Source organism: Vulpes lagopus, chromosome 8 (assembly GCF_018345385.1).
Source record: "Vulpes lagopus strain Blue_001 chromosome 8, ASM1834538v1, whole genome shotgun sequence".
Lineage (NCBI taxonomy): Eukaryota > Metazoa > Chordata > Mammalia > Carnivora > Canidae > Vulpes > Vulpes lagopus.
The window spans coordinates 114,074,103-114,096,808 of record NC_054831.1 but is presented as its reverse complement, the minus strand read 5'-3'; the positions used below and the strand labels follow the sequence as shown (position 1 = coordinate 114,096,808).

At 61.3% G+C, this 22,706-nt stretch overlaps 1 protein-coding gene across 12 annotated transcripts in view; it reads left to right on the top strand.

Annotated features, from left to right (window-relative positions):
• Positions 1 to 22,706, top strand: part of ADCY7 (adenylate cyclase 7) — a 55,923-nt gene that overhangs the window by 27,800 nt on the left and 5,417 nt on the right. For 10 of the 12 annotated variants that reach the window (XM_041767740.1, XM_041767745.1, XM_041767749.1 and 7 more), the window contains 20 exons: positions 1,922 to 2,331; positions 3,537 to 3,740; positions 4,824 to 4,985; positions 5,347 to 5,496; positions 5,820 to 5,968; positions 6,793 to 6,904; positions 10,360 to 10,487; positions 10,676 to 10,834; positions 11,060 to 11,192; positions 14,362 to 14,553; positions 14,693 to 14,727; positions 15,199 to 15,282; positions 15,866 to 15,938; positions 17,336 to 17,433; positions 18,296 to 18,380; positions 18,701 to 18,826; positions 19,706 to 19,813; positions 20,720 to 20,913; positions 21,788 to 21,881; positions 22,267 to 22,422. In XM_041767740.1, coding sequence (XP_041623674.1) covers positions 2,161 to 2,331; positions 3,537 to 3,740; positions 4,824 to 4,985; positions 5,347 to 5,496; positions 5,820 to 5,968; positions 6,793 to 6,904; positions 10,360 to 10,487; positions 10,676 to 10,834; positions 11,060 to 11,192; positions 14,362 to 14,553; positions 14,693 to 14,727; positions 15,199 to 15,282; positions 15,866 to 15,938; positions 17,336 to 17,433; positions 18,296 to 18,380; positions 18,701 to 18,826; positions 19,706 to 19,813; positions 20,720 to 20,913; positions 21,788 to 21,881; positions 22,267 to 22,422 — 2,613 coding nt within the window. In that variant the 5' untranslated portion in view covers positions 1,922 to 2,160. Of the gene's footprint in view, positions 1 to 1,692; positions 1,822 to 1,921; positions 2,332 to 3,536; positions 3,741 to 4,823; positions 4,986 to 5,346; positions 5,497 to 5,819; positions 5,969 to 6,792; positions 6,905 to 10,359; positions 10,488 to 10,675; positions 10,835 to 11,059; positions 11,193 to 14,361; positions 14,554 to 14,692; positions 14,728 to 15,198; positions 15,283 to 15,865; positions 15,939 to 17,335; positions 17,434 to 18,295; positions 18,381 to 18,700; positions 18,827 to 19,705; positions 19,814 to 20,719; positions 20,914 to 21,787; positions 21,882 to 22,266; positions 22,423 to 22,706 lie in introns of all 12 variants that reach the window. The other 2 variants (XM_041767741.1, XM_041767751.1) reach the window with 2 other exon arrangements.

Here is a 22,706-nt window from a genome sequence, read left to right as displayed (position 1 = left end):
TTAGAGGTTACTAATTAGTGGGGTGCATAACTCGCATTTTTAAATTAGCTGCCAACATGCATAAGTGGATATTTCATGTAGAAGTCAGCTCTGCCGCCTAAGCACTTCAGGCACTTTGGGATCCCTGGGCTGAGCCCCCACAGAGTTTCCCGGGTTAAACAAGTGCCAAGACTTATGGGCACTTGCCTGAACCTGGAGGCAGCAGAGGGGTCCAGGACCCCTGGCCTCTGTCCCCTCAAACCCAAAATATGTTTTGTTTTGTTTTTTTTTTTCCAATTTGGCCCTGGAATTTGTGGAATAGGAGCTTGCAGAAGTGTCTGAGGTGGCTCTTGGGTCTAGGGTGGGCACTCACTGCAGGGCTTCACTTGGGCTCAGGGACTCTGGGGACCCTTCTCTTCTACCTCTGGGGGCTCTGGACTGCCTTTCCTTCACAGCTTTCTCCAGGGGCCACTCGTGACAGCCCTGAGCCTTCCCACAATGTATGGCCTCCCTGCCCTCTACCACCTGCCCTGTCCCAGTTCCAGGCTTTGAGGCAGGTCTGGAGAGAGTGGGGGGCCTGAACTCCTGGGCTGGGGCTGCTCCCTTGACACAGGTTCCTGCTGGGAATGTGGCAGCTGCCCCCAGACCCCAGTCCGTGCATGTAGGGATTGTACATTATTCGGTAATTTTTCCTCTAGGGACTGGGAGCTCCAGGGGGAGAAAGGGCTAGCCTGGCACATGGGAGGTGCGTGTGTAGTGGGCCTAGTGTGCTGTAGGCACGATTACAGGCCTTTTTGGAATAAATGAATGAGCCAGTGAATGACCGGTGCTGGGGAAGGAGGGAGTGCATCTGGGCTGAGCACTGCAAACCTGGCACCCGCGCCCAGCTTGTCATAAACAGTCTGCTATGCTCCCTCTCTGAGGCTCAGGTTCTATTTCTACAAAGTGGAGCTTGCAAACTTCTTAAATTCTTGTCAGTGGAAATTAAAAAAAAAAAAGCATTTAAATAATGAAGTCTTAGGATGAATGCAAGGGCTTGCTCTGGGTGTAGCAGGCGTGGGAGGTCCGGGATGCAAAACTCACCAGAAAGCCCCAGTGATCGAGTAAATGTGATCTTTGCGAAAGGACCATTTGAACAGAAAAAGTCTGAAAATAGACACCATGTGCACATCACTTGACTTACAACAAAGGTGGCTTCACTGAACTTCTTGAGGGAGGAATGGTGGCTTTGCCGGAAGCTGCTGGGGCGGGGGTCCCCCCCGGGGATCCCACCTGTGTGCAAGAAAGGGACAGAGGCTGATCCCTGCCTCATGCCACACACGGAAATTCACTGGGATGGATCAGAGATCTCCATGTGATCTCCATCAAACCTGGAGAGCAGTGCTGTCCGGTGGGAGGTTCTAGATGATAGAAATGCTCTCTATCTGTGCTGCCCAATAAAATAGCCACTAACTGTGTGTGTGGCTCTTGGGCACTTGAAATGGGGCCAGTGTGACTGCTGGTCTGAATTTTTAATTTTTTTTTAAAGATTTTATTTATTCATGGGAGAGAGAGAGAGGCGGAGACACAGGCAGAGGGAGAAGCAGGCCCCCCACAAGGAGCTTGATGTGGGATACAATCCTGGCCCTCGGGATCATACCCTGAGCTGTAGGCAGATGCTCAACCGCTGAGCCACCAGGCATCCCTGAATTTTTAATTTCATTTTTAATCCAGTTAAATGTAGCCGCATATAGTGACGTGTGGCTGGCGGCTCCGTACGGGACAGTGCAGTTCGAGGACACACAGGGGCTGGCTGTGCAGGCAAAGCTTTAACTACGACCTAGAAGTTAGGTTTGGGTTAAGGTTGGTGGATGGGACCCAGGGGTGGTGAGGCCTGGCCCCTGCTCTCCCTGATGGCTCCACCTGTCCTGGCTAAATCCCGGTCTGCTTTGTGTCTCCGCAGAGCTGAGGACCCCGCGCGTCCGGTGAGCCAGCCCCGATGCAGAGCACGAGGCCCGGGGTGCCGTGAGCAGGCCTGGCAGTGGAGCGGCCCGGGCCCCGCGCCGCCCATGGGGCTGCAGGCCCGCCCGCCAGGCCCCCCGAGGCCCGAGGCCTAGGCCCGCCAGGGGTGGGCACACAGATGCGCCCCGGGCCGCAGGGTCTCCCGAGTGGACCGCTGGGCCGGGGGGGCTGCCGGGGAGGATGCCGGCCAAGGGGCGCTATTTCCTCAACGAGGGTGAAGAGGACCCTGACCAGGCTGCGCTCTACGGGAAGTACCGCCTCACCAGCCAGCACGGGCCGCTGCTGCTCACGCTCCTGCTGGTGGCTGTCACCGCCTGCGTCGCCCTCATCATCATCAGCTTCGTCTGCGGGGTGAGTGGGGAGGCCCAGAGGTGGTGGTTGGGAGCCGGGCCTGGGAGGCCTTGGGCAAGCCTGACCTCGCTCAGCCTGGAGGCTGGTCTGCGAGTGCTCCGTGGCGTCGCTGGGCGGGGGGAGGCAGGTTTTTCATTTTCATTTAATTTTGAAGTCGGGGGTGGTTTTAGATGTTACATTAATTTGGCCAAGGAAACTACCCTCCCTTTTCCCCCAAAACAAACTTCGATTGTGCTGAAGACCTGGGGGTGATGGCCCCTGTATGGCTGCTCCCTGGCACTCCTCCTCCTAGAGCCCGGCTGTGGTCCCGGGCTCCTTCCGAACACCAGGCAGACGCCGCTAACACCCTCCGTGACCTCGGCCGCTGCCTGCGTGTGGCTGTTGAGGGCTCGAAACGTGGCTAGTGCGACTGAGGAGCTTTTTAATGAATATAAAATCAATCCAGAAAAAGCACACATGCCCAGTAGCTACTGTGTGGAACAGGAAAGTTCTAGAAGAAGACATCCGAGCCTGCCGGCTATTAGCAGGGCGCTGTGTGTAACGTGGCTGGCCCTCAGGGGCTCTGTCAACGCTGCCTGGATCTGCATGGCTGTAAACCGCAGGACATTTGTTTGTGCGTTCAGCAAAAGGCTCCTGACTGCCTACTGCGTGCCAGCCCCCAGGTCAGCCGCTGTGCCCACGGGGCTTCAGGGTGCAGGGGGAGACCAGGTGCTGGCCCAGCAGGGACTCACCTCTCCTGGTCACCCCTTCGCGGTGTCACGCCTCTACCTTGGCTCCAGCTCATCCCCTGTCTGTCTGGGGTGCCTTTGGTTAGCATCTCCTCCATTCACTCTGTAACAGTCGGTGCAGTGGCCTGTCCTGCAGCGGGCTTGCCCAGCTGTGCCCCTATACTGTCCTCCCACGGGCATGTACGGGGCACCCTGGGAGCAGAGGGGGCCTGATGGGGAGGGCTCCACAGGGCCTCTGCGCTGCACAGGGACTGAGGGAAGGTGCTGGTGGAGGCAGCCCTGGCCAAGACAGTGCAAAGCCCAAAGGTGAGGAAGAGTGTGGTGCTTGGAGGGTGCAACGACCCCACCCACGTGGAGGAGAGCACAGGGGACATGGCTCGGGGCAGGACGGACAGGCTAGCCTGGCAGGCTTTCCAGAGGGGACGACGCCTCACTGGGGAAGGCTGTGGCATCTCCGTGTGTGTTTGCTCTGCCCAGGACCCCTCTGGACACCAGGCTGTCCTGGGGATGGCCTTCTTCACATTTGCCGCGTTTGTGGTTCTCTACGTGTTGGTGTACGTGGAGTGCCTCGTCTCGCGGTGGCTTAGGGCCTCAGCGCTGCTCATCTGGGTCTGCCTCATGATGCTGGGCTACATGCTGGTGTTCGACTCATGGATGAACACAACTTCTGTGCGGGCGCAGGTAATGGGGCCAGGGACCCTGGCGTCCCCTGGGGGGCTGGGTGCCACCAGCCAGCGGTGCACTTGGCAAATCCTGCCCTCCCTGGGCATCAGGTCCCTTTTGGAGACAGGGCCCATATCTGGTGTGCTGGCCTTGGGCCTTCCTCCTCCCACCGGCTGTGGTTCTGCGACAGAGGGTGGGTGCCAGGCTGATCTTGTCCATTCAGCTCTCTGAGCTGGACAGATGTCTGGCTGGAGCATTGAGGGTAGACCCTCGTTTAGATGGAAATGACACTCTCCAGCTTAGAGGCAGAAAGGCACACATTGGCCCACATGCCTGGAAAGGCTGGGACCAGTCAGGACTGGCTAGCTCTAGCAGGAAGGCCAGGTCCCGATTGCCCTCCCTCTGCTCTGTTTTCCTCTGTGCCACTCCGTTTCCAGGCAGGCCATCCCCAGGTTGGGCACGGATGCTGCAGAGGCCTGAGGCTGCCCGCCCACCGGCTTATCCACCCCAGCTGCAAGAGCCTTTTCTTGACTAGCTTGAGTCACCCTGGCCTGGCTGGTCACTGTTGCCCAGTGCTGGCACCCTCTGATAGTAGGCTGGGTAGGCTGAGGCACGGGAAGGCCAGGCAGCCCAGAGGGCTGGGAGTGGGTGCAGCTGCACCACTGGAGGCGGCAGGTGGGCAGCTGGGCCCCGGCCTTCGGGTGATCACCATTCCTGCCGCAGGAGAGCCCCAGCCATGGGTGTCAGGCGGCAACTCCCTGGGTCACCAGGGCCTGGGGTCTTACTCCTGGGGAGGCCTGGCCTCAGCCTCAGCCTCAGCTCATAAATCAGCTCAGGAAATGGTGGCTAATATTGGCTGGGTCTGACCCAGAAGTGGAGTTTGGCTTTCCCATGTTCCGTTGCGTGTTGGTCACTGTCCCTCACCACATGGGGAAGGAAGGGGCTGTGCTGGGGGCAGGGGCTCAAGATTCGGGTTTCTGGGGCTGTTCCCAGAAGATGAGAGGCTGCAGCAGGGGGGTGATGTTGGCTCCGTCTGGGTCTGGGTCCTGCGGCAGGGGTGTTGTGGCCAGTCCCTGAGCCTCACCGATGCTCTGCCCCCAGGTACCCTTCTTCCTCTTCATTGTCTTTGTGGTGTACACGCTGCTGCCCTTCAGCATGCAGGGGGCCATCGCGGCAGGAGTAGTCTCCAGCATCTCCCACCTCCTGGTGCTCGGTGCTATCATGGGGGCCTTTACGGCACCCAGCATCCAGGTGGGACTACAGGTAAGGTGTGCACAGGGGCAGGCAAAGGCCTCTGGGCAGGGGCTGTGGCTTGGGCCTGAGGATGGGGGGATGTGTGTGGGTGAGTTGGACCTGAGGCCTCAGCACCTCCCAGTCTGGATGGGGATGCCCGGCAGCTGCAGAGAAGGGCCTGAGACCTGGTCTTATAGTCACAGTGACTCTAGGGGACCAGAGCCTGTCTGGGCTTCAGTTTTCCTGCTTCCCTGTGAAGGGTGCCAGGCTGAGCAGGTTGGAGGTCAGAGAATGCAGATGGGGTGCCATTACCAGCCCACTGAGGGGTGCTGCTGGTACCCCGGGGCACAGGCCGGGCTGAATGCTGAGCCCGCCCTTGGCTCGCCCCCAGCTGCTGGCCAATGCTGTCATCTTCCTGTGCGGGAACCTCACGGGTGCATTCCACAAGCACCATATGCAGGACGCCTCCCGAGAGCTCTTCACCTACACTGTGAAGTGCATCCAGATCCGTCGCAAGCTGCGCATCGAGAAGCGCCAGCAGGTACGGTCTCTGCCTTCCCTGGGAGCCACTGCCTGGCCCTCCCAGGCCCTCCCAGGCCCCACGCCCCGCGTCCTTTCTCTCTGCACATCACACACTCACTGGACAGCATGTGCATGGGGCACATGGCTGGACACCCATGCCAGCCTCACCACAGGGGCCGCCGGGGACACAGGAGGCCGTGTGCCTGGCTGGGTTGGTGGCAGGGCGCAGGCCAGCAGAGTTGGAGAGTACTATGGGCAGCGCAGGTAGGGACATAGGGGAAACAGGCTAGGTCACCAAGCCTGGGGCCTGATGCCTCCCCGCCTGTCCCCACCGGTGCCCAGGAGAACCTGTTGCTGTCGGTGCTGCCGGCGCACATCTCCATGGGCATGAAGCTAGCCATCATCGAGCGGCTCAAGGAGCGCGGGGACCGCCGCTACATGCCCGACAACAACTTCCACAGCCTGTATGTCAAGCGGCACCAGAACGTCAGGTGGGCAGCTGACCAGCCCTGTGTGGTGGGCTCCCCAGGAGGATTGGGGGAGGCAAATCCATGCCTCAGTCTCCCTGTTTGTTTTTCCAGGGGGTGGGATCAGATCAGATTGGTGTCAGGGGGATCTAGTAGTCCCCTAAAATTGTAAAACAGCATAAGTATGACTTTGGGAGGAAAGAGGTCCTTTCAGATGACTCTGAAGGGGACACAGGCCCCCCACAAAAGAGGTGAAGTCTCCCAGTTCTTGGTGGATTTGAAGGGCCTACAGAATCTTACTCGAAGGCACCAGCCTCTATGAACCAGAGGCGTGGGTGCCATGAGCTTGTCTGGAACTCATGGACTCTCGAGCTGGGCGGTCCGGTGCATACTACAGCTCTGGCTTCCCAGAAGGCTTCAGCCCCGAGCATCGGTTTGCTCATCTGTGGGATGGGAGCTCTACTGGGGTAGCGTGTGTGGGTAGAGCATTGGGCGGGAGCTCAGCTCAGGGGAGCATGGAGTCATGTCTCAGCACGGGGTTTAGTTGTGAAGTCTGGGCAAGGGTGAAGGCCCAGGTGTGGGGAGGACATTCCAAGGCGCCCCAGCCTGCGGTCTGCAGCGGTGGGGGCCTGAGGGCGGCAGTTCCCAAGGGCCCTGCGGCTCTGAGGCTTGCTGCCTTTTACTTAATGCCAACCCTCTGGAACGTTAATTCATCCGTATGGCCCGGAGCTTCTTTCCCATCCCTCCGGAGGCTAAGGAGTGGCTGGGGTGATTGAGGCCAAGGCTGGTGGGGGCTCAGGGGCTTCCAGGGATGTGGCTCTGACCCCCTGCCCCCACCCGGCCCCCAGCATCCTCTATGCTGACATCGTGGGCTTCACACGGCTGGCCAGCGACTGCTCCCCCAAAGAGTTGGTGGTGGTGCTGAACGAGCTCTTCGGCAAGTTTGACCAGATCGCCAAGGTGAGCCCACAGGCCTTTGTGCCGTGCTCTTGCCCCCTGGGGATGACGTGTGCCCAGTGCTGTGCTGGGGTGAGCGTGCAGAGGCCCTGGCTGGACTTCAGCACCCAGTCAGCAAATGCTTCCGGGCGCTCCACCGTGGAAGTGAGGTTGAGTGGTGGCCACGGCAGCCAGAACCCTGTCCCCAGAGAGTGGGGCCGGTGGGGAGACTGCCAGCACACGCGGGGGCTTGCACAGGGGCTCAGGAAGGCTGCCTGGAGGAGAGATGCCACCATCTTTCTGCACAAGAGCAGCAGAAGCTGGGGGAGCTGGGGAGGACCGCGCAGTGCAGGCCTCGCCCGCAGCCCACCTTCTGACAAGATCTCTGGTGAACCGCGCACGCGTTAAAGTTTGAGAAACCTGGGTGCCTGGGGGGCTCAGTCGGGGAAGCATCTGCCTTCAGCTCAGGTCATGATCCCGGGGTCCTGGGATCGAGCCCCAGGTCCGGGCTCCCTGCTCAGCAGGCAGCCTGCTTCTCCCTCTCCCTCTGCCGGCTGCTCCACCTGCTTGTGTTCTCTCTCTCTCTCTCTCTCTCTCTCTCTCTGTCAAATAAATAGATAAATGAAATCTTTAAAAGAAAAGTAAAGTTTGAGAAACCTAAAAAGATGCTGAAGAGGAAATGAGTTCTGGGCAGAGGGTACAGCATGTGCAAAGGGCTGGAGTAGAAAGAAGCTGCTGGAGGCCCTAGGAATGAACGTGACTCACTGTGACTGGGTAGAGTGTGAGGGGGATGAGGTGCCAGGGGCAGACATGCAAGGATTTGGGGCTGAGGTCAGGAGAACTTGACCCGAGGACCCTGGGGAACATGGCAGGTGCCGAGCACGGGAGGGCATTGGGTGAAGGGGGTTCCCAGGTGCAGCTGAGCAGGGTGTGGTCTGGAGAGGGCAGGGCTGGGCTGGGATCTCAGTGTTTGTCTTCTTGGGCAGCATGGGGCCCGGGAGGGGGGGGTTGTGTGTGTGTACACGTGTGCGTGTGTATGCTTATTCATTAACTTGTCAAATGGTCGTGAGGCCTGCCACGTGGCATCCTTGAACTCCAGTGGGGCCTTGGGCCTGCCCTGTATGCTGTGCGCTTTGAAGAGGGCTGTAGGCCGCCAGGGGGCCTGGGGGGCACCTGGCCCAGCTTCAGGTGAAGACAGGCTTAGTGGTGCCCACTAAGTAGAGACCCGAGTGTTTAAGATTTAAGGCCGTGGCAGTCTGTGCTGGCCGCGTTGGCATCATGTACAAAGTGTCAGTGAAAGCCCACACCTGTGCCCACACCTGGGGGAATGTTGAAGCGCCTCTTGGAGAGAGAATTCTCCATGTGTGGAGAATCAGTGGTCTGGACCCTGGTGGGAAGCAAGTTCAGGCTTGCTTCCCACTAGGAAGACTTTCTCGTGGTCGGGGTTGCCCTGTTTGAGGAGGGACTGTCTCAACAGAAGTGGCCTCCATCTCAGGGGCTGGCCACCGCGGGGTGACCAAACTGCAGGAGGACGCTGTGGCCGGGGGTGCCCTGGAGTGCTGTCCCTCAGGTACTGTGGACCCAGTGACTCAGAGGGCCTGTCTCATCTGGAGCCCTCCCTTAGGAGCCTCCCTCCATGACATCCTTTAAACCGGCAGATGGGGTTCCTGGTAGCTGGGCCATGTGTGAGCTAGAGGCCTGGCCTCTGGTCAGCCACGGCCCTTCCCCTGCCACCAAAGCCCAGGGACCTGCCCTGTCCTCTTGGACAGCCCTCCATCTGTGGCGGGGGCAGGAGGCAGGATGGGGAGAAAGAGGCCTCCTGGCCAGAGTGTCTAGTCCGTGGGCGGAGACGGACAGGGCCGGTCCCAGACTTCTCTCCTATGAGCAGTCAGATTCCAGACCCGGGGCCGACTCTCCCAGAGGCACCTTCACTGCGTCTGGGCCCAGGAATTACTGCCCCCAACACGCTCAAGCGGCTTCCCTGGTTTCCAAGTGGCAGAGTGGACCTGTCAGCTGTGTGGAGGAAGAGCCTGGGGAACGCGGCCTCCCCAGGTCCCTGGAGGGCAGCCTGGCTCCAGGGGGCCGTCCCATGCCTGGACGGGGTGGGGGTCAGGGCGGCTGGAGCCCCGAGCCTGTTTGTGGGCATCCAGGCCCTCTCCAAGGTTCTTCCTACTTTCTAGAAAAGCCCGTGTCCTCTCATCGTCTGCCAGGCTATTCAGAACGCAGCATGTGGCAGGCGGGGCCCCGTGGGAGGCAGCTGGCAGGCGCCCAGATGAGCTCCCTGGAAGAGGGTTTAGTGAAGGGGCTGCTCAGGGAGGCTGGGCAGGTGCAGGGGCCTCCTGGGAGGGAAGGCGCCCTGCCCGGTGGTCCAGGTGGGTGGGGAGGGGCTGGACGGGGGATCTGGAGACATGGGCTAGGAGACGCCGGCCCTTAGGGGCCCTGCAGGAGGGAGCTGGGCATCAATCAGTGCCCCAGCCCTAGCTTCCCCCCTGACACGGAAGGCCTCCGTGAGGGGCGGGGCTTGAGCCAGCTTGTAGCTCCTCCTTCAGGGTCCCTAAATGCCCACCCCAAGGCCACCTTTGCCAACGGCTGACAGAGAGTGGCCACAGTACTACCTCAGGTGGAACCCCAGAAGCCTGCCTGGGCCCCCTTCCCCTCAGGGGCATTTCCCTATGTGGCCCCAGCCTCTGTCCTCCCTTCCATCTTTCTGTTCTCTCCCCACTCCCCAGACCCTGCTGCTTTGCATCCCTGGCAGCCAGCCATCTCTCCAGTTACCTGGACACCTGCTGGCCCCTTGGCTTGTGGCACCTGCCACCTGTCTTCAGGTCCCCTATGTCCTCCACTCCAGCTGCATGGGCTGCTTTGCTGGATCTCAAGAAGCTTTCTGCCCACAGGGCCTTTGCACATGCTGTGTCTTTCATCTTCCTGGAATACGCTCCCTCAGATACTGGTGTGGCTTGTTCCTTCGGTTCCTTTGGGTCTTTCCCAAATGTTACCTTTTCTGGGAGGCCTCTCTCCCCCCACACCCCTGATTGTCCTCCTTAGCACTTATCACTACCACGGGTCTGCGGATTTTATTAGTCTAGTTTAACATCTAACTGCCACTGGCACGTGAGCCGCATGTTGTAGGGAGTTTTGTCTGTTTTGCTCAGTGCTGTGTTCCGGTGTCTGGGACAGGGCCAGGTGCTCAGTACACGCTTCCACACTGTAAGATGGAATGAGGCAAAGACAGCGTCTCCCTCAGAGAGGGATGGTGACCATCCTTAGTAACACTCGCTTTCATCCCTGGTGTTTGCTTAGGGGTGCCTCCTGGAGAAACCTTTGGGTGGGCCCAGAAGCAGCTCCCCTGGAGGAAGCCTCTGGAAAGAGCTGGAAGGAGTCTGGCTCCCTCTGAAGGGTGTGGGGAGGGGGGCTGGCCAGTGTGCACCCTGGTTCTCAGCTGTCTGCCGACCAGGCCCCTGCTCACCTTGCCCCCGCAGGCCAACGAGTGTATGCGGATCAAGATCCTGGGAGATTGCTACTACTGCGTGTCGGGTCTGCCCGTATCCCTGCCCACCCACGCCCGGAACTGTGTGAAGATGGGGCTGGACATGTGTGAGGCCATCAAGTAGGTACCATGCACAGGCCCGGGGGGCTGTGCCTGTCCCCATGACAGACCTCCTGCTTCCCAAGGCCTGGTAGGGAACACACTGTACCCAGTTTGCAGATGAGGAAGCTGAGGCTTGGGTGGGGATGGCTTGCCTGGGTCACTGGGCAGCCCTGGCTGGGACGGGGTGACTAGACTGCTCTGCCCAGGCAGGTGCGAGAGGCCACGGGTGTGGATATTAGCATGCGAGTGGGCATACACTCAGGAAACGTGCTGTGTGGTGTCATCGGGCTGCGCAAGTGGCAGTATGACGTGTGGTCTCACGACGTGTCCCTGGCCAACAGGATGGAGGCAGCTGGAGTTCCGGGGTGAGGCTCTGCGGGACAGGGGTGGGGTGGTGGGGTCAGAGGCTATGTATGGGCCAAGTCAGGGCCAGCTGAAGGGAGGTCTGAGTGGGGTCAGAGATGGGAGCAGTGACCTCGATGCGTTGGGGGAGCGTCTGGGCTCTGCTGCCCGGCCCTGCGTGCTGTGCAACCCCCGGGCGGGTGCCAGCCTTCTCTGGGCTCTGCTGCTCTGACTCGGGTCTCCCCCAGCCGGGTGCACATCACCGAGGCGACACTGAACCACCTGGACAAGGCGTATGAGGTGGAGGATGGGCACGGGCAGCAGCGGGACCCCTACCTGAAGGAGATGAACATTCGCACCTACCTAGTCATCGATCCCAGGGTACGAGGGCTCAGAGGCGGCGGGCGGGGCGGGCTGAGGGGACCCTGGGGGGCCCAGGCCCTGGGGCAAGACCCCACAGAAGGGGAGAGTTTTCCTTTTCCACGCGACTTCTGAGAAATAGGAGTGACGACAGTGCCGACCTCGGGAGGAGGAAGGGCTGGTCGGCGTGAGGCACTCACCACAGTCTGGGCACCTCGTAAACATTCTAGAAACGATAGTCACTGCTAGTTGATTTTCCAGGGCTTGTCACTAATTCCCTGGATTTTGAAAAGATACGCTTTGGATAAGACTTGGGAAAGCGGGGAAGGGCCAGGGGGCCGCGAGGCAGGAGCCTCGGTGCGTCGTGGGTCCTGCTCCACCTGCTTGGAGGCCCCACTTTGCTCAGGACCCCGTGGTGGAGGCCGCTGCTGAGCTGCTGTGGGGCCGCTGGGCCCCGGGCCTGCCCGCGCCCACACAGGCCCTTCTTTCCTGCCGCGGGAGGCCAGCTCGTCTGGCGGCCTCGGTGAATCATCCTTGGGGCTAGCTCAAGAATGTCGGCCACGTCGGGCTCTTTCCAGCTCCTTCTCGCTCTGGCCTTGGCCGTCCTCCGTGCTGGCCCGACTGCCAGTCTCCGGGGGAGCGGAGGGCCAGCCGGCAAGCCTCCCCGGCCCCCAGATGTTCCCCAGGGATGAGAGCTGCCCGGTGCCCTCCCCTCCCCAGCTGGGCCCTGGGCCATGGATGCTGAGCTGGCATCCGGGGAACCCTTTCTGGGTACTGGCTTGCACCCCACGGCTCTGGGCCCTGCCCTCATCTCTGACCCACCCCACCCCACCTTCCTTCCTCCTGAGTGCCCGTCACTCCAGCCCCTGTCCCTCCACTGCCCGGCTTCTTGTGCCGCAGGACCCTTGTCAGTGCTGCTGTCTCTGTCCCCAGCCCTCTTCGCTCGGTTGCACATGCTCCCCTTCCTTTATTCTCTTTGCTTGTTTATTGTCAGTGTGGGCTCCCTGGGGTGGGCCTGGGGTGGGGGAACCTCTTCTGCAGGCTGCGGTCACCATGTCTAGAGCAGTGCCTGGCAGTGGAGCAGGTGCTCCGAGAGCTTGTGCGCAGATGAAGCGGAGCCCTGGTCCTGCACTGCGGTGGCAGACAGGCCCCCAGCTCTGGCCCATGGGGCCGCCCCTCAGCAAGGCCGCTCTGGGACTTGTAGGCAAGCTTCAGTTGCAGACCAATGACGAAGACATTTTTATTTTATTTTATTGCATTTAAAAAAAGATTTTATTTATTCATGAGAGACCTACAGAGAGGCAGAGACACAGGCAGAGGGAGAAGCAGCCTCCCTGCGGGGAGCCTGATGTGGGACTCGATCCCAGGACCCTGGGGTCACAACCTGAGCCAAAGGCAGACGCTCAACCACTGAGCCGCCTGATGTACACATTTTAGCATGTCTGTCTTTTGTGCAGGATTTAACTGGGCATCCTTCATTTTTTCCAGCCACCCTACCTTCCCTGTATTTGTCGAATGTCATTTGTTCGCATAGTTGAAAATTCAAAAACCCCAAAGGGGGGGGTTGTAGCCAGTCTCCATCGCATCCTATCCACAGCCGGCACGTCCCTTCCGGCTGGGGTTTCCCTCCCACAGGGATGTCGATGTCTATGTGAGTAGTTGAGAGACTCCCATCGCCCTCACGAAGCCCAGGTGCCTTGCTTCCTTGGCCTGACGACGTATTTTGGAGGCCCGCCCTGTGTGTGCAGAGGGGCCACTGTACGCGTGCTCAGGCGGATCTCCGGTGTGGCCGTGGCAGGTCTTCCCCAATGTTGGCCTCCGTAGGTGTGACGACACCTGGGGGATAAGCCTCCAGAGGTGGCAGGGGGCAGGGGCGGTCACCTGTAGCTGGTGGAGGTCTGGAGGTCGCAGGTGCCCACTCTGGAACAGGTGCCTTTTTACTCAGAGCCGATGGATCTTTAGTGCACATTTATTTCTCTGGGGGCCCCGGTGTCTGAGAAGTGCTAGCGACCCTGACCTTGAGCGCAGGGTGCTGCATGGACAGAGTGGCCGACCAGTGGAGGGGTGACCCAGCATGTGCCCCCGTCCCCAGCTCCAGGGCAGGTGGCTCTCTGCAGGCCACCACGCAGTCTCGGGACCGGGCCTGTCACAGAGCCTGGGTTCCAGCTGTCCCCGCCGGCCAGGCAGACAGGCGCATTTCAGGCTTTAAAAATGTTTCTATCCTGAAACGAGGCCAGAAGCTTCCAGGAAAGCTGCCGCCTGTGGCTTAGCGAGTGTTTGTGGCCGTAGGTGCTGGTCCTTGTGGGCGTTGGCAGGGACCCGAGGGGACAGGGACTCCGGGAAGGCAGAAGCCTCGGAGGGTAGGGAGACTTGGAGATGGGTCAGGCTTGTCTCCGGCGGCCTCGGCGCCCTCTTCTCTCCTGCCCGTCCTCCCAGTAGGGACCGTCCCCAGCTGCTATTCTTAGGGGGAGGTGGTGGCACAGGGGGCCCTGCAGGAGGCAGAGGCTGGCTGAGCCACCCTCTCCCCGACCACAGCAGGCACATGGCAGGTAACGGTCCCTGCCGCGGCGTGGGGGCCACAAGAGTGGAACCCCCTGGAACACTGCCCAGGGAGCGGGGCTGGTGCTCCGCAGGCCGGCTCTCCGTCTCTCTGGGCTCCTGGCCGACTCCTCTTCCTCCAGCTGCTCCCTTTGGGAAGGACATGTGCCGACCACATGTGGGTGGGCCCGGTAGGCTGCTTGTGGCTTTCCTGGGTGCTGTCTCCCCGGGGTGTCTCCGGGGGGAGAGGCCAATGGGCTTTCAGACCCCAAGGGGTCCACAGAGCCTCATGGGGTCGGCGGGGCCTCTGGGCTGAGGACTTCGGCTCCATCTTTCCCTGGGGAGGCTGAGAAGGGTCTGAGGGGCCATGCACAGTTGTATGTGACCCCTGATCTCCCGGCCACCTGGGAAGGACAGGGCCTGCGCCCAGACCTCCCCGGCAGCCCAGCCAAGGCGTGCACTGGGCCACAGCCAGTCCCCAAGGGACTGCAGACACAGCGGCATCTCTGCCCTTCTCTCTTTCCACCAGCATGGCCAGCAGCGCTCTGGGCATCATCGTGTTTCAGGGGGAGCAGGCTGGGGGCGGGTGGGGAGCCCCTTCCTGGGCCGAGAGGGAGAGGACAGGCCGGGCTGTGTCTATGTCTGCCTGCAGAGCCAGCAGCCGCCCCCGCCCAGCCAGCACCTCCCCAAGCCCAAGGGGGACGCAGCCCTGAAGATGCGGGCGTCCGTGCGCATGACCCGCTACCTGGAGTCCTGGGGGGCCGCGCGGCCCTTTGCGCACCTCAACCACCGTGAGAGCGTGAGCAGCGGCGAGACCCCGGTCACCAGGGGTCGGAGGCCCAAGGTAGGCCCATCCTGTCCAGACACTGGCCCCGCACGTCTGAGAGTGCGGGAGATGAGAGCCCCCAGTCCTGGGATAGACGGCAACATCATATAGCGGTAATAACGTTAGACAGCATAACTGCTCCCCACTTCCCTTCCAGACTATTCCCCTGCGGCGCCACCGGACCCCTGACAGGTACGTGCACTGTCCCCTCCTCTGTTGACCATGGCCCGCTTTCCTGGCCAAGTCCTGATCACCCCCGTAGGGTCTGCCCTGACCATCCTCTGTCTGGGAGGGCAGCTCAGAGGGGGCGGCCCTGACCATGCAGGTTGCTGTGGCCTGGAATCAGGACTTCACACTGATGGCGCGCCTGTGGCTACGCAGCCTGCACCCAATAGCGGGGGTGGGGGGCGGGAACCCTGCGGGTAGAGTGGAGGAGGCCTCAGATCCGCCCTCAGCTTCGTGCAGCGCTGCTGGCCAGCTGGGCCTGCTGCTCCATGCTGGGCCGCCGCTTGCTCTCCCTGGGCCTTGGTGGAGGCCTCCTGCTCCTCCGCCACCCCACATGGGGCTCTGGGGACCCAGGCAGGTGAGCCGGCTCGTGTACACTCCGGCCCTTGGGCAAGTGATGTGGTCCTGGGCTGATGCAGTTGTGGGTTTCTGATCCAGGAGCGCGTCCCCCAAGGGACGGTCGGAGGACGACTCATACGATGAGGAAATGCTGTCAGCCATCGAGGGGCTTAGCTCCACGAGGTGCGACCCCAGGGCCTCTGCCCCCATCCCCCTCAGATGGGGGTTCCCCACGCGGCCAGGCTCACCTCGTGCCTGAGTGCCTGGTGGTCCAGCTCCAGCCCCGTGGTGGCTCCTTTGCCTCCCCACTGTGGCCTCCTGAGCAGACCTCTCCCCCCACCTCCCTGCCTGGGAGGGTGGGGCCCCATTCCTGATCCCCCATCCCCCATCCCCTCCTTCCCGTCCTACCCCCGTGGGTGGGCCCTGCCCCCTCCCCACCTCCCTTTCCCCATCTCCTCCTGGGATGGGCGCTGCCCCTCCCTCTGCCCCTTCTTCATCCCCCTGCCCCCTCCCCCTCTTTATCCCCCTGCCCCCTCCCCCTTCTTCATCCCCACCTCCCCTTCCTCCTTCTTCCTGAAAGTGGGCCCTCCCCCTTCCTCCTCCCCTTCCCCTCCTTCCTCCTCCCCTCCTTCCCCCTCTATTCCCTCCCCCTCTCCATTCCCTCTTCCCCCCCCATCCCCTTCTGCGGGTGGCCCTCCCCCCACCCCCTCCCCCGTCTGGTCTGGCCAGGCCCTATGTCTCACTGCCTGTGTCTGCCTCCCCGCAGGCCTTGCTGCTCCAAGTCTGATGACTTCTACATGTTTGGATTCTTCTTCGTGGAGAACGGCTTAGAGCGAGAGGTGAGCCCCCCCCCCAGCAGCCCAGGAACAAGGTCTCCAAGGCCTGGGGGCAGCGCTTAGGCCACAGAGCAGCCACCACTCCCACGGCTGTCCAGGGGGCGTGATGGGGAATCCCCCAGCTGGCTCCCAGGGTGGGGTGGGGGCCCCCCCGTCCAGCCCTGCTTGGCCTCTTCTGTTGGCCTCACTCCTATACCTCACGTGCGTGCCCCGTTAGTGACTCTCCCGCTGAGTTTGGGAGACCTTGGCTCCCTTCATGTGCTAGAACCTCAGCGGATAAGGGCCAGTGCATGCCTTATCTGGGCAATATCAGCCTTACAACCGGGAAAAAACCCAGCTTAGTATCAGCTGTTGAAAGGAGCCAAGTGGTTCTCTCTTCTGGCTGCTGCGTACGTTTGAACCACTACCAACTGTTTACTTACTTACTGAGGGCCTACGGGTTCTGGCGGTGTCCCAGGCCCACACAGTATGCATGTTATGTCCTTGGAACCTCACACGGCTGAACAACGCGGCCACTGCTGCCCATTTCACAGATTCTCAGGGCCACCTTGGCATCTGGTGCGGCCTGAGAGTGTGGCCCAGGCCACAGGGCTCTGGTGCTGGGACCTCCCTCCCCTCTCTGCTTCCAGGATTGGGGGGGGGATGGGGTCTTTCCCTGGCCGGGGCTTCGTGGCGTAGGCTCCGTAGGTGACGAGCACGGGGCCTGAGGGAAACCTGCAGCTGTGTGACCGTGGGGCAGGCTCCCGGACTCCCTGAGCCGGGGTGTGCTCACTCAAAGCAGGAGTCCGTGTGGCCCTAGATCATGAGATTGTGCCCCGGGGTAGAGTCACGGGCAGCATGGGGTCCCCTTGTCCACTAGCTAGGGACTCAGGCCCAGCCTCACTCCTGAGTTTGGAGGGCGGACAGACCCACCACCAGCTCCAGAGCTCAGACTTGGTTCCCATTCACAGGCTTGGGACCATGGGCTTCTCAGGGAAATAGAGTCAGAGACCTAGGTGATGTGGGGGAGGGGAAGGGAGCAAGGCACAGTGGAACTGAATGAAGGTCATTTAGTCATGTTATGTCCCATCATCACCTGGAACCCAAGGAGGGTGTTAGTTGTTTTTTTTTTTTTTAAAGATTTATTTATTTGTTTTAGAGATTGCAAGAGTACACATGCACAAATAGGGGGAGGGGCAGAGGGAGAGGGAGAAGCAGGCTCCCTGCTGATAAGGGAGCCCCACGAGGGGTGCGATCTCAGGACCCCGGGATCATGACCTGAGCTTAACAGACTAAGCCCCCCAGGGCCCCAGGGGTGTGAGGTTTGATGACCTTGAGCCGGGATGGGCCATGGGGGGGTCAGAGCAAGTGGCCCTGCAGCTGGCACCTCTGCCAGCCCTGACAGCCCCTGTCGCCCCCAGTACCGCCTGGCGCCCATTCCCCGGGCCCGCCACTACTTCGCCTGCGCCAGCCTCATCTTCGTCTGCATCCTGCTGGTCCACGTCCTGCTCATGCCCAGGTCGGCCGGGGTGGGCGGGATGGGCAGGTGTGCTGGGGTCGGGCCAGGAGGGCAGTGCCCGGCAGGGCCCCCAGAACACCTGCGCGCACTGCCCGAGCGGCAGGAAGGGGCCGGTTCTTTGAATTCCGTGACTGAGACCTGGAATCCCAGAAACTGGATCGGGGCTGTGGCCCCACACCTGGGGTCACCGGGGCTTATTTTTGTTTCCAGGCCTCTCCATCCCACATGCGCCTCACCTGCCCAGTCCCCTGAGACCTGTGTGGCCCTGGGGGATGTCAGTGTGCCCCTGTCGCCTGAGACGTTTGCTGCCCCAGAAGGGCAGACTCCCAGAACCGTGGCCGCTGCCATCTCCCTCTTAGATTGGGAAACAGGCTCGCAGGGCTTCACGCCCTGTCTGGGTACACGGCCAGGATCTCAGGAGCCCCGAGATCCGTGCGGCTGCCTCAGGGCCCCCGCGGGTGGGAGAAGGGCAGCAGGGAGGTCCTGGGGAAGGCGTCAGGACAGCTACTTGGGGGCTAAGGGAAGGGTGGTGAGGCCAAAGGATTCATCAGGATTGAGGTTTAGGATGCGCTTAATAAAGACCAAATGGGAAACCTTTCTGCGTGGTACTCGTGTGTCTGCTGTGGGTCCGAAGGCTGCGTGGCCCCTTCCTTAGACACTCGGCCCAGACCTCGCCTGTCGTGAGCGGGGCCGCTGGAGCACGGTTCTCAGAGATCCCATGGCTGTGTGTAGATAGCAGTTTGGGGGTGTGGGGCAGGAGGTGGCCAGGAGCCCAAGAATTGGGTGCTGGGTGTTGTGGAGCCTGCCTGCGGCTTGGCCCTGGGCCGATGGTCCCCCAGAACCAGGGTTTTCTGCTCTCCAGGATGGTGACTCTGGGTGTGTCCTTCGGGCTGGTGGCCTGTGTGCTGGGGCTGGTGCTGGGCCTCTGCTTTGCCCACAAGTTCCTGGTGAGTGGGAGGCCCCTGAATGGGCCCCGGCCGGGCCCTGCCCCACTGGCCCTCCGTGCCCTCCTGCCTGGGTGACACTTTGCAGAGGGCTTCTCCCTGTAATTCCACCTTCCCAACTGCTGGTGGCCCCCAAGTGGCTGTGCTGTCCCCGGCCCTAAGGGTGGGGGCGTCCCTTCTGTCTACACCCCATGTGTCCTGGGCATGGGGCATGGCACGCATGGGGACTGTCCTTCTCGGGCCCCCTCATATCTGCCGGACCCTGGGATTGAGGGGTGCTTGTCCGGGTACGGCATCAGCCACCTGACCCTGTGACTCCACAGAGGTGCTGCCCGGCGCGGGGGACGTTGCAGGCCATCTCCAAGAGGGTGGAGACCCAGCCCCTGCTGCGGTTGTCTCTGGCCATCCTGACTATTGGCAGCCTGCTCAGCATCGCCATCGTCAACCTGGTGGGTCCTGGGCGTGGGGACGGCGGGCCCTGGCGAGGAGCCCTCCTAGGCTCCTTCTGTGCACTCCTGTGTGTGCTTCCTGGGAGCGGAGGAGCCAGTCCTTGGCCCTGGGCACCTTCAGGTCTCGAATCCCGTAGCTAATGCCCGAGAGCTGCAGCTGGTGCAGAGCCAGGCCAGGCCCTGTGGGGCTCCTGCAGCCAGCCTGTGCTCCGGCCCCTTCGGTTTTCACACGAGGACCTAGTGCCCCCAGAGGGCTTAGGTGGCCAGCCCCACAGGGACGGGATGCCTTGAGCCCCCTGTGTTCTTGGGATCCTCTACCTTCTTCGTGGTCCCCGGGGGAGGCCTGGCTTACCCTGAGGCTCCATTTCCTTGCTAGGGTGAGTGGCCCCGAGCACAGCCTGGGGAGACCCCTGCTTCTCAGGCCTTGCTCACAGGCTCACGGCTGTGGACAGGCTTGTCCCTGCTGGCCCTCCCGGTTCTGATGGCTAGAGCCAGGGTCTCTCGGTGTCCCTGACACCCTGTGACTGCCACACTCAGTGTCACCTGGGGAGAAGGGGCTCATTGACAGTGCCGATCCCCACTCCTGCCCTGCCTGCCCCAGCCCCGTATCAGCCTCTCCTGCTCTGGCGATGGTGCACATGGGTCTTCATTTTCCACCCTTCTCTGCTCCAGACCCCTCCCCACATGAAGCTGATGCCTGTGGTGGAAAGTCGGGGCACCGCGGCTCTGGCCGTGCCCGGAGCTGGGCCTGGCAGGAGATGCCCGTGATGCTCATGGAGGCCTCGGGCCCCTGCCTCCCACCAGCCCCGCTCGGCCCCGGCCGGTCTTGGAGTCCCAGGTCCCTGGACCTCCCTTCACGGTCACCTGTCTCCTCTGTAGCCCCTGATGCCTTTCCCAGCCCTGGGGCTGCCTGCGGGCAACCAGACGAGCCTGAGTCCAAGTCCAAGGGCCGTCAGCAGGGAGCTGATGCCGTGCGACCTCCTCCCGGTGAGTGCAGCCAGGCCCTGGCCCAGACCTCTGGGCTCCGCGTGTCCCCACTCGGCCCTGCCCTTGTGCTGCTTCATCCAGGGCGAGCAGGCAGGAGCACCCTGTGCCGGGGTGTCTCTTGACGACTCACCTTGCAGCCGTTGATGAGGAGGGGCCTGGAGAGGTTGAAGGGTTGGCCTCACAGGTGGTTGAGCCATGACTGGCTTCAGGAGGCTGACACCAGAGGCCACGTCTGGGGAGCTCTGAGGGACGGCAGCGTGGGGGCCGTAGTGAATTTTGAGCTGGTTTCTGATGGGCAGAAAGGTAATGGGACAGGCGATGGAGAGGGGACAGTGGGAAGAACCGAGGCCTGCAGTGGGAGCCAGCGAGGGCTTCAGGTGGTTGTGTCAGGGGAGGGGCGAGGGACAGTTGGGAGGTGGAGCTGGAGGTGGGTTTGATCTAGATCGGGGTGGGGGAACACGAACGCCTGGATGGAGCTCGGTCTCTCTTTTGGGGGCCGTGGGGAGCCACAGCAGGATCTTTGGCAGAAGAGTAATGTGGGCAGACATGCACTTTGGGAAGGGCACGCTGACGACACATGTGAGGCGGGGAGGCCGCTCAGGTACGCGCATACTGTGGCCCTCACGTTTGTCGCATCCACAGACCACCTGCAATCTTAGTTACTGTCTTTTTCCTCCTTTAAATGAGTTCACCTGCCGTAAGTAGAAATAAAAATACAATGAAAGCAACGTGATACTAGGAAGTTTTAGATTCTGTTGTCTGCTCTTTGCTAAGAACGGAGGGCAGCAAGGCAAGGGAGCAGGGCTGCAGACACGCCGGCGCTTTGTGGGTCCCCTGAGCCAGAAGGGGCTCTGGTGACCCCGGGTCAAGGAGCTGCCTTGTGGTGACTGCCCCCCGCCCCCCCAGTATTACACCAGTAGCTGCATCCTGGCCTTTGTCGCTTGCTCGGTCTTCCTGCGGATGAGCCTGGAGCTGAAGGTCGCGATGCTGACAGCGGGCCTGGTGACCTACCTGGTGCTCTTCAATATCTCCCCGTGCTGGAAGTCGGACTGCTCGGACTACGGCCAGGCCAACCTCACCAAGACCAACGGAACCCTCAGGTGAGGCCCCAAGCACCCCCTGCTCACCGCTGGGACCCCAGTCCCACTGTCCGTCTCCACTGTGGTCGTGGCAGACCCTTGCTTCGGTTTGGCTGTTGTTTCAAACTGTGGTGCGTTTGCATTCACGGTCCCATCTGGGCTGGGCACCTTGAGGGCTGGATCGGCAGGTGGCCTGGTTTCCATGTTACAGAAGAGGAAGTGTTGGTCCCAGGTCTGTACACTCAGAGCCCAAAGTGTGACTCACTTGCAGGTTCTCTGGAGGACACCCCCCCATCCCACGGAGGCTTCCTGGGACATCCCGTCCCTACCCCATCCTGGGGAGGCTTCAGTTTTAGCCCAGTCCCCCACCTTGAGTCGTGTCCCTGATCTCCACAGAGTTCTGGAAAGAACAGTTGTCCCTGGCCTGTCCCTGGACAGGCGGCTGACACCTGTGAGGGGAGGGATGGTGTGTGTGTGCCTCTGGGGGCTCTCGGCCCCAGGTAGACTGAGAGGGGCCTGGATCCCCTTGAACTAAAAGGCTGGAGTCTGGGGACCCAGAACAAAATCTGCTCCCGTGGGGCAACTGGCACCTGCAAACTCCTACCAAACTCCAAGTCCCTGGCTCCTTGGAGGAGTGTTTGCCCCCTCACCTGCCTGCAGTGCTTTTCCCGCAGAGTTTGCCATGGCTATTCCGTGTCATCTGGGTGCCAGCAAGCTGCTGCTTCTGTGAGACGCCCACCTCCCTGTCACATGTCTTTGCTTTGCAAGCTGGAGTTGCTTGTTTAGTATCTGTGCCTTGAGGGTGTGAGCTCTGAGGGCAGCGCTCTGTGCTATTCATGCCTTCCTGGCTCTGGGGGAGCTGGGAGTGACCCCTGCCTTTCCCTTGCATGTCCAGCAGCTCCTCATTGTGTTTGTGGAAGGACTTGAAGGTGATGATCAACTTCTACCTGGTTCTGTTTTACGTCACCCTCATCATGCTCTCCAGACAGGTACAGCCCGGGAGGCCCTGGCTCGGCTTGGAGAGAGAACTGGGGTGGGGCCAGAGCTTCTGCAGATTTGGGGCTGCACAAAAGGCAGTGGACAGCCCTGGTCCCTGGGGAAGGGATCCACGAGTCCTCACCTCCCTGTGTCGCCTCCCCTCAGGACGCCAGTGACATCTGGTTGTGTGGGTCACTTGAGAACCGAGTCAAGGCTGACTGGGATTCTAAGGCCATTGGGAGGTGGCTGTTGAGCTGGGATGCAGGGTAGAAGTGCTGAGGGGCTGGCCAGTGGCCCCTGGGGGTTACAAGTGTGTCCTGCCCGCTGCTTGGTGTGTGTCGTCGCCGTGCCCCAACTCACCACGGCTGGGGCCCTGACCTTCCCCACTGTCTGCAGATTGACTACTACTGCCGCTTGGACTGTTTGTGGAAGAAGAAGTTCAAGAAGGAACATGAAGAGTTTGAAACCATGGAGAACGTGAACCGCCTTCTTCTGGAGAATGTTTTGCCAGCCCACGTGGCCGCTCACTTCATCGGCGACAAGTTAAATGAGGTGTGGTGCCGGCAGGGGCTGGGTGACAAGGGTGGGGAGTGTGGGTATGGATATGGTACTGGGGCCCTCACGTCTGGGGGACCTTGGTTGTCAGCCCTGGGAGATGGGGCAGTTTGAGCATCAGCTGCACGTCCAGGTCTTTGTGGGCTGGGTGGCCCGTGTGGATGAAAATGTGTTTCATGGGTTCTGTGCAGCAGCGTTTTATAGGAGAGACAGGCCCCAGGCCCCAGGCCCCTGACCGTGACCTTTGCCTGCCCCAGGGGCTCGCATCCTCAGCCAGGAGA